A 10,848-nucleotide genomic window follows, 5' to 3' on the forward strand; every position below is an offset into this window, starting at 1 on the left:
AGATAGCAAAATTGTTGGATGAATACAGATTATTAAGATGAAGACATTAATATCACCTGTTAATGTGTTGCTCCGATGAGAAACAGAAAAAATATAATTACTGTAATAGTACACAGAAGTAAATCATTCTTATTGTATTTTTGATTGGGTGAATTTTCCTCTGGTGTTTCTCTACCTTAACATTGGGCCCTGTGAACTCTCAGTTCACGGCTCAGATACAATATATATTAGCGATTGAATAGACAGAACAGACTAGTTAGTGAACTTGATCTCTTTATTTCTTGAGAGTATAAATGTTGACCAGCTCAGACAAAGCGCTTCAGCTAAAAATATATTCATAACTGGGATAACAGTATCCATATTATGATTCAGGTAATATAGTCAAAAAAAAAGAAAAGAAAGAAACAACGACAGTGAAAATAAATTATCTGAATAACAATATTAATTAAAATAACAATAATTATAATAAACAGTGTCAAATTAGAATTGCTAAACCTTTTTTTGTTTGGTTGTTTCTTTTTGTGAAAACTCCTTTAAAATTGTCCATGAGCAAAAAATCCAGCATATTTTATTTTTTTTTTACTTAAGGTAGTGAAGGAGATTTCTCTGTCCCTTCAGTCCCACACATTTACAATATTCACAGTAACTATAAACCTCTTTAGCACGTGTTGAGCCACACCGCAGTCCCTCAGGCAGGCTGTCAGTGGGGAGAAACCTATGAGGTGCAATAACATTTTTTTTTTTTTTTTTTCGTGTGTGTGTTTAGATGTGTGTGTCTGGCTGACAGGAAGCAGAATCTTTCTCCATCAAAATAGGTACCTATAGATAAGGAGCAAAAGGTCCTTTCCCCTCACAGTACATCGTTTCTCCCACCTACCATTAGCATATTCAATCAAGAGACAATCTAGACACACATACTGCATGTCTGTAACACTGTACACACTGTCCATTAGTTAGACCCTCATCCCCGTTCATGTAACTGTCTCAGGCTCTTGACATCTCTCTATGCCAGCGCCCTCCGGTCTTCTCAGCCCATTGCCGTCACCATGTTAGAGTGGTGTGGGTGGCCGAATGACGGGTGTATCGGGGTGGGTGTGGGGAGCATGTGTCCGGTGTGGCTGAAGGGCGGTAAGTGGCCCATGGACATGTGGCCGGCCAGGGAGGCGGCGCTAAATGGAGAGCTCTTGTCGTGCAGACTTTTGGAAAACTCCTCGTAGCTGTCGCTGACCCGCTTGTTCTTTTTGGACTTGTTGGACATTTTGCGGTTGCGTGTCTGTATTCCCTCCTTCTTCATGGTCAGAGGCCGGTTCACCTGTGTAGAGAAGGACATTTGGGAAGGTGAATGATGTGTTGCAGTCTGGACATATATTTTCATTATTCTCAACTAATCCCATAAAACCTATATATTAGTCCATTGTTACTTTATTACCCCCACCACATTGGTTCCTACTCATAATTTCGACCCTTACAAACAGGACACATGTGCAGTATATAGTGACTTCCTGAGATAGCTTGGCGCCGTTCTTTTTTAGCAAATATAACACAGTAAGGACTAAATAGTGCATTTGTTTGGACTTATTTTGGACCTGGATGAATACGGACGTCTCTCTAGGGAACATTAACTACAGAAGAACCTTGTACAGTGGGATTAACTCAAAATAAACTACAGTGAACATGATCGTTATCATGAAAGAACATGTCAAAGTGGAATTCTTGCTCAGTTCTCTGTGGCACAGAGAAGTAAATTATGTAATGCTTTATACGTGTTGGTAGAATCTTTTCTTTGTTGAATTTGCTTTATAAATATACCTCCCTGGTACCCATGTAGTGTATTTTGATGCCTCTAGCCTTAATGCTATTCATATGGAGTCTGGCCTTGTGGCAGTCCCACTCAACAACAGTCCCACCATTGTGACCCTCAAGGGGATTACGCCTACCATGGAAACAATAAAGCACAAAGAAAGAAAACACCAACGAGCGCAACAGTGTCTGAGAGTAAAACAACCCTCGTTCTCTCTCCCTGTTTCCCTCTTCTCTGTTTTCTGCCTCTCTTGTCACTAGCAATTAATGAAACTTGCCTGCTTTCTACCCGTACTTGACCCAAAGTGGGGATCGTCAGTGAAAGGACTTACGTTATGCAGTTTGTAGTAGAGGCCACAGGCGTTGCACACCGGGTCTCCATTTGCATTGCGCCGCCAGAGCGTGGTGGTGGTCGTCTGACAGTTAGCACAACAGGTGCCGGCTCGTCTGGCAGCAGACTGGAGGAATATAGATGAAGCTTTGATTAGAGCAGCTCAATCAGATGAGACAGAGGGCGGTAAATTTAATATTAGTGAAAGTAAATGGAATTGACTGAACTTTCTGTTCTATTGATGTAGACTGTTATGTCACAACAAAACACAACACACCCTTTTATTATATGTTATTATATGTAATTGATTTATCTTTATCAAAAAAAAAAAACCTCAATTCACAAATTGTGCAAAATGCTCATCACATGTTACAGGAGTCCACTGTGACATTTTCAAATGTCAGTCCCATGATGTTCAGTTGGCATCATGGAAAAAATTAACATTTGAGGGACTGACACCAATAAATCTCTGGGCTGCTTTGCTAACGAAATAATTACTAATTGAAACTTTTCCTTGTTAATTTTCTGTGTATCAACAAATGCAAATTGATAAACATCACATTCAGTCTGTGTTAATCATCTTCTCAAATGAATGATTTCAAATGGAAACTCATGAACATGATGCCACACTGGGGACAGGATTCTGATACAATAGGTTCATTATTACCAATAAAGCTTCTCTCCTTAATTAGTTTAAAAAGACAAATGAGGAGCCACATAGTCTAAGCCTCGTGTCATTTATAATGGACGTTTTACACCTGATTATTTCATGCTTTAAATTGAGTTACATGATATTAATACAACAATCTGCACAGTAAGTCATCCGTGTTTTAAAATAAAATCGTTTTCCTAACATTTATTTCCGCGTTGTTTTTATTTTTCATTTTTAAAGTGGAGCAAACAGCGCCAGGGTGCCCTCTGGCATACTTCAGCTTCCATGATGCAGCTTTCCCATTCCCTTTTAAAAAGCCCCTGCGCTGTTGTTCCTCTGTATAGTGGATGGGGAGCTTGACCACTAGAAAGTGAGGTCTGGGCCTCTCGTTATGGAGGCCGCAGGAGGAAGCAGGCGCTGCCCCCCTTGCTTTATCTGGACCGGTCAGATATCCGGATAGGAAACACATGGAAGGCTGCTGCCACTGAGCGCAAGACGCTGTGGAGCAGTGCGAGCCCCGGCTGAGCTGTACGGAAACCAGGCCTGATATATGGCCGTACATGCATTTATAGCGAAAGGCGCTAGAAATAAATTTTAGAACTAGTTTGTATGAAGCAGACAGTTTTGTTCCTGTGTGTATTTCAGGGTCTAATGGGACAGACTTACAGCTATAATCGCTAAAACTACGTCTGTGTGCGAATGAGCGCTGTATTTATATTCCTGGATAGTGCGTGTGAAGATGCTCACATGTACTAGTGTGATAAATAAAGTTTTTTTAAAAAATTTTTTTATCGTGTATTCAGTTCTGATTTTTACTACTGGCGATGTGTTTCGTTGTTTTCCTTCAGAGTTAGTCTGACGTAATTTTGTTCCTTTAAAACCAAACTATTTAAAACCATTTCCAACCATTTCCCAAGTGTTGCTTCCGTAAAACTACTGAGGACGCCAGTGCTGTCTTCCTCCCACAGCTGCACACGGTTACATGAAAATATTTAATTTGCTTTGCATCAGAATGTGGTGCTTGAATACAAACTTCGAGGGAAAAAAAATGCATGTGGTATTTTTTTTAAAGTGGCATCCTTGAGTACTTGGTTAAAAATTAATTCCAGTTCAACCAAAACATCCCACATCCTTGTGTTGTACAATCATTTAAACATTTTAAAGTGTAGGATGGGTGTGACATGGAGTTTGCATGCTGACCTACTTCCCAGCTACAGTGCTGGTGTTTGAACCAGTTCATGATGGGAAATGTGTGTTTTGTCTATTGCTTTGATGTTCCAGTTTAAAAACCATGTGTGTCTCCAAAATGTCAGCCTTTCATGAGCTAAGAAAAACAGCCCTGTTTTCAGTCCTGCTTTTTTCTCACAATGCCTTTTTTTATTATTTAACTTCTCAAACCGCTGGAACAGTTAGTCCTACAGTTTATTTGAAAAACTAAAAAATCACCACTTTTTGGAGACACTTTTCACAGACAGTTGCTGCCCACATGTCAAAATAAAAACAAATCTGGACTTAAACGCTGTAGCCTACAGATTTAAGGGCTATAGGGGCGGTGGAAAGCAGCATTATAAAGAGTCCGCCAGGCTTTGTGATGTTTTGAGTGGATGAAACGTCGGCCTTGCTATCAGTGACAGTATCCGAAGTAGCTATAATAATGATAACAGAAACAACACAGATCGTACAAATCTGCTAACCGCCCGAGCTCAAGGAGCAAGAGGTGAGTGAGAAACACAATTCCTGGAAACTGATTGGGAAAATATAACTTTCCTGGAATTGTGCCTCCTCCCCCTCACCCTTCACCTTACACTGCTTTTATTTACTACCCTTCATGGCACACACACATTCACATTTGTTCCCCTCCATGCAGAAGTAACAGTGGATGGGACTCACCAGTCTGCGTTTGGGCTTGATGAGTGGTCTGTTCTGGCCGTTCATCTTGTGGTACAGCCCGCAGGCATTGCACAGGTAGTGTCCAGTGCTGTCACGTCTCCACAGAGGTGTAGAGGTGGCTCCACAGTTTACACACTCACGGCCCTCTGAAGGACACAATGCATTGCAATTACAACAAGACCATTTATGGATCAGTTCAATTTTGTGTGCACATGTGATTTCTTTTTGGAGCATCTTCATCAGTTTTTGTTGAGTCCCACAAACAACGTTTTGAATGTAAAGCGGTAAAGGGGTGAATAAGTAAATCATTTATGTATTTGTTATTTTGAAATATATCTTTCTCTCTTTGCAGTTTCAGATTCAGTTTTAGAAACATAAATTCAACACTAATTCCTTATTTTCCCCATTAATATAGCTCAGCGTAATTATTGGTTCAATTTATGAAATACTGTAATTCAGTAGATTTAAGCTGAAGGCCTTTGACCCTTCAGCAACCACCAGAAAATAATTTAGGTCCGCATTATAATAAATCCTAGTCTTTCATTTCAATCCGTGCCACATAAAGTAGAATTACACTGAAGTTATAGAAAAGCATTCCACTGCCTGTTAAGATGTCCTGCTTGATAATGGAGAAAGTGAGTTTCGGTTACCCTGCACTGTATTTCCGCTAATAAGCCGCAAAAACACAATCAGACTTGAAGCTGGGAGTCTCCTTGTGTGTAATCAAATAACAATCAGGACAATGTATTCATGTCTTATGTAACAGAGAAGCGACTCCTAGCCTAAATACTGAGGTTTTGGCTCCGCGCGCTATGCGGATCTTCCTTTCACACCTCTGGGCTGGATCCAGTTCACTGTGGAGCCAGATCAGGCGTAATTACAAAGTCACGGATAACAAAGGAGGATTATCAAAGTGTCTCCGTGTTGCACATCTGTCCACTGTAGGCTAATGTCATTTACTGGGTGGGTGAAAATGTTGCTGTTATTACTAGCGATACTGTTATCGTTATTGTAGATTAATGATGCTCAAATCACAGCCTGCACATTGCAGCGAGCAGGCTCCGTTTAATGAAATTTACATGAATGAGTCAAAAGAAAGAAATGACATAACATATGATCGTTCCGCTCTGAAAATATTGGACGGGATTCATATGTCGGTTATAGATTAAAATGTAGTGAAATAACAAGAAAGTTATTTCCAGGCAGTCAAAAACTGTTTTATTGGTAAATGTTATTTATTTTTTATTTAAAAAATAAATTAATAAAAAAAATAATATTTTTTCTTTTATTTAACATTTTTAGTAGTTTTTTAACCATTAAAGGTTTTGTGATAGTGTTTACATGACCTCATTCAATTTTAAAATTTGAGGGGTTTATTAATTGTTCATGATTAAGGAAAGAGAGAAATGCTCATTAACCAAACTACTAGGACAGCTAAACAGGGCGCTAAAAGAAATATAAAAGGATGCAAAGCTGCACTAGAATAAAAAGAAAATATTTGCGCCACAAATGCACAAATAGCTACTGCAGAGTGGCACGGGACATTATAAAATGTATTATGTTACTTTGTTATTGCTCGAGAGTTACGACCTTTAGGTTTGGTTGACTTTAATTTAGATCAAAACAGCAGGCCAGTGATAAGATCGTTAATAATCACAGACTGAGTATTATTAATTTAGGACTCGTGTATTTACCAGTGGACTCACCGGTGCACGACCGTGTCTTGCCTTTGTTCTTGTGGGAGAAGCTGGGTGATGATCCCAGGAGACTGCCTGGGTGGAACAGGCCGCTGCCGTACTCATGGGCCGCTGGGAGAGAGTAGGGTGCATACGTCGGTATGGGATGATGGGTGGAGGGGGTCTGTGCGCTCATTGACGCCAGGCTGCTTCTCAGTGGACTGGATCCCTCCATCTTCATGCCCTCCGGTAACGACACCTGGTATTTGATAGATTCCTTCTCGTCCATTCTGGTGACGGAGGAGGACGGAGACGTGGCCCCCGGGTCCGGGGACACGTCTTTCGGTGGCGTGGGAGGGAAAGTGTATAGGTGAGAGCTGGAGTGGGACGGTGGCGTTAGCGAGGATGCGGAGACCGCGTTTGAGTTGCTGCTGCACGGGTAAACGGCAGAAAGGGCGCCGGGAGACGCGGAGCCGGGATGGTGCAGGCTGGGCTTGCTGAAGGGGCTGACAGCCCAGGCGTTGTGGTGGTGAGCCGACAGGGCCGCTTTCCCACCGTCCAACCAAGAAATCCCCGGGCTGTGGATGAGATGAGGCCGGCACACCTGAGTTCCCGTCAGACGAGCTGTGAAACAACAGCAGACTTTTATTATGATTGCTGATTCAGAATCCATATTTTTTTTTCTTTTGCAGGCGTGTTTGGATGCAGAAATCACTGAGACTTGTTGATTCTCTTGTCTGTTATAATTAAATAAAATGACATGATCTGACAGAGGTAATGACCAGTGAAATGACTGAAGTATTTGGAAAACCAGATGCGTAAAAACGCACCAGTGCGTTATCCGTTCTAATCACAAAATATATATTTTTTTTATATCTTGGATGTGAGTCTCAAGACAAACGCACAGAAAACTACTACAATATAAAACCGACAGCAATAAAAACAGACCCATAGGCCTGCAGTGTATTTATATTCTATATAAAAACAGGAAGTGATTCACATTTAAATCAGTAATTTGACGTTTTACTCTGCTGAGAAATATCAAATGTACGTTTGACGTTTAACTGCTCTGAAGACAACTTACATACATGTAAGAAATGTTTTATTTCTTTGTAACCCCGGTGCTAGCATTTATTGTGTTCAAGTTGCACCCTTGTGTTTGCTCCCTCTTACCGTGCGCTTGGCTGTAGGACACTCTGGCCCTGGCAGAGTTGTGGTAGTACGGGTTTCCCTGTGAGTCCAGGTGATTAAAGAAAACATCCACCTCATCCGGAGGCAGGAGCTGCGCCGTGGGCTCCATGTAGTTGTGTCCCAAGCCGGGATGGTGAGAGTCTGGGTGTTGTCCGTTCAGCACGGCGTGGTGGTGCATCCAGCGGGGCTGATCAGCAGCCACATCCATCTCCGTGGCTCAGTGTAGCGCGTTTTTATAAAGTCAAAGAAAATCCAGGGAGAGGACGCAGGTTAGTCGAAATGATCTGTCTTTTGGAGAGCTTCACTGTGCCCATACACAGCACGGGACTGGTGTTTTGCTTTTTGTCCCCCTGAGTTAAATTCCTCTCATGGACATCGAGTCGAGTCTGACACTGGAAACCTGCAACAAGCAAACATCAGATGTTAATATTTTAAAAGCAGAGCCGTTGTGCAGCCTGGGATGTAAGCACAGGTCCTCTAAACGCACGTTTCTCAGGTAATGCAACTAAAGAAAATAAATAATCCCCAGCCAACATATTTACCACACCACTCTTGAGCTCGGTGAGGCTTTATATACATAGTAATAACTCTCAGTGCATTACTCTACACAGTAATAATATTAAAAATAATAATACATTTTTTATTTATAAAGCACTTTTAATAAAAAAAAATAAAAAATCGAAGAACAGAGAAAGGTAAAAACCAGAATACACAATAAAAACACCATGAACTACGAATAAAACATGACAGTAAAAAGCCGTACCTCTGCCAAGGTTTTATCCACGGCGTCCGATCAGCTCACTAGTCTTTGGAAAACCCCGCTCTGTCCCTCCTCCGAGCTGCAGATTCCGCTCCAGTTTTCGGTTGGTGTTTGTCACAGTAAACTCTGTCTACTGGGACTAAAAGCAACACGTCTAACTGTGTCTGACAGCGCGGGGCCAGTCTTGTTAAGCTCGTAGGCGGAGTCTCCAATAAAGCTTTGACTCAGCCAATTGAACGATCCCTCTCCAAAACCTCAGAGGCTCTAAACGCGACCAGAAAAATCACTGAGATATTTCTATCATTTTCTACTCTGTCTGGCTGCTTGTGGCCGGGCCTATGGAACATTCACTTACAAGTATAATATTTCGTCACCAGTTACAAAAATGCCGCAAACAATATGTGTCCATTAGATTGTTTTAATTTCCAGAGGCTACGTCCAGTCTGTGCTGAGCCTATATTGTCCGTTATGGTTTTAATAAGAATCCAAGACCAGGTCTGAGCAACAATAGATTATTTCTTTTAGATCTAAGGGTTAATAAAATAAAGCAAACAAGGGTCTGACATACGTAACAGTTACAGAAGTGGATCTTTGTTTGTATTTATCCCACAGACTACAAGATTTATTAACACAGCTCTCTGCTTGTGACGCTCAAGTTAATGAGACTTTGATCTGTGATAGAAGTGGGTCGCAATGGTATGATAAAGGAGCAAAATTTATAGACCATATACCGATGGCATATTATGATTGATCGCACGATTTTTAAGCAGTGTAGAAGTGAGATATAACTGTGTGGCTGTGTGCACGTGGTTTTAGTATTTAGTATTTTTTTTTAATTACATTTTTTGTCTGTTATTGGTCTAATATCTGAAAGTTAAGTCTCTCTCTCTCTCTCTCTCTCTCTCTCTCTCTCTCTCTCTTCCATCGCGCATGATTGACAGACAATAATTGGAGAGGGAGCGCGTGCAGCCCGGACCGGCCAGCACTGCCGCCTGCTTGACGCCGTCTCCTGACGTCAGTGCATCTTAGAGAAGAAAAAACAGATTTAGCAGGACATGAACTTTTTCCAACGGACAGACAGGGGGAGTGTGTGTGTGTGTGTGTGTGTGTGTGTGTGTGTGTGTGTGTGTGTGAGAGAGAGAGAGAGAGAGAGAGAGAGAGAGAGAGAGAGAGAGAGAGAGGCCGGGGTTGCCCCGGGTCTGCCACAGTCCCAGCGGATGAACTCGAGGAAGGACACTGCAACTGATATTTACGGTGGCAGCATTAATAATACATCAAGTACATCCTCCTGACCCTGCTGTGATTTCGAAGAACAAGCCAACAAGCAGTGAATGACAAACTTTGGGCGAAGTGCAGATTAGATTAGATTAGACACTTAGACATGAACATGATTTTTTTTTTTTTTTTTTTTTTTTTTTTGCACGCACCAGCATTGATCTAATCAAATAAATACCATTTAAATTTAAGTTACGAAATTAGAATTTACTTTGGTGTTAAAATTCATAGGCCCACGGCCACTGCCAGGAAAGTTTTGAGGGCCAATACTGATATAATGCAAAAGCGAAAACACAGGAAACGTTAATTCATTCTTTAATTCTTATGTGCTCTGGTAGGTTGCAGCGGCGGCTACAGGAGAAAATGGTTTGACTCAGATAGGCTATAGGTAGCGTTGCCCTTGCCCCAAAACTATCTACACCCACTTACCTAAACATTCTGTGCATAGAGTGAAAATGAATTATGCTGCATATTAATCCTGCTGTAATTGTATTATCATTTGGGAGGATTTAGTTTGTTGTTTGCTGTTAAACACAAAAGTGTTCCAGACTAGACCGTAGCCTGGGCTGATAAAACAATGGAATTCAACAAACCACAACCACATAAAAACAGTCACAGTGACCTTCATGAAGCTAAGATCAAATATCTATCTATCTATCTATCTATCTATCTATCTATCTATCTATCTATCTATCTATCTATCTATCTATCTATCTATCTATCTATCTATCTATCTATCTATCTATCTATCTATCTATCTATCTATCTATCATAACTTATATATTTAATGCCCGTGATGAGAGCGGCAAGTTTTTATATATACAGTATATATATATATATATAAATTTAGACTTCAGCACAAATAACTGACTGAGCACATTATTTCTGAGAAACAACAACAACACAATCTTTTTAAGCAGCATTAAGAAAAACCTGCCACGCTGACTGAAGAAAGCAGAACCATACCAGAGGGGACGAGCGAGCAGCATTAGAGCTCATCAGCATGATAATGTGGAAATACACATGCTTTGAGTGTGAGCCCTTTTGATCTGGCCTGGCGATAAAACCTTATCGGCGGCGAACATCCACTTCCATTTTAGGATCTGACATTAATTCAATCCAGCCTTTTATTTACGGCTCCTTTTCCCTCACACGAGACCAGGGGAAAGAAGAGAGAGGTCTCTCCCCGAATCAGCCCGGAGAATTTCATTATGGGACCAAACACTGACAAGGAAGGGGGGTTACCTAATGCTAAAAATACATTAAAACGAAA

General features: G+C 41.0%; 1 protein-coding gene across 3 annotated transcripts; it reads right to left on the bottom strand.

Moving 5' to 3' along the window:
- Positions 1-256: 256 nt before the first annotated feature.
- On the bottom strand, positions 257-8,470 carry gata2b (GATA binding protein 2b). Of its 3 annotated transcripts, none has more exons than XM_047584218.1 (6): positions 8,304-8,470; positions 7,523-7,940; positions 6,401-6,973; positions 4,674-4,819; positions 2,133-2,258; positions 257-1,312 (listed from the first exon to the last, which is right to left on the bottom strand). In XM_047584218.1, exons 2-6 carry the CDS (start codon positions 7,746-7,748, stop codon positions 1,028-1,030), a joined length of 1,356 nt encoding a protein of 451 aa, XP_047440174.1. In that variant the 5' UTR covers positions 7,749-7,940; positions 8,304-8,470; the 3' UTR covers positions 257-1,027. The 3 variants fall into 3 exon arrangements, with proteins under 3 accessions (XP_047440174.1, XP_047440173.1, XP_047440172.1); XM_047584217.1 differs by having other exon boundaries at positions 6,380-6,973; XM_047584216.1 differs by having other exon boundaries at positions 6,368-6,973.
- Between the last annotated feature and the right edge of the window lie 2,378 nt (positions 8,471-10,848).

Source organism: Mugil cephalus, chromosome 4 (assembly GCF_022458985.1).
Source record: "Mugil cephalus isolate CIBA_MC_2020 chromosome 4, CIBA_Mcephalus_1.1, whole genome shotgun sequence".
Taxonomy (NCBI): Eukaryota; Metazoa; Chordata; class Actinopteri; order Mugiliformes; family Mugilidae; genus Mugil; species Mugil cephalus.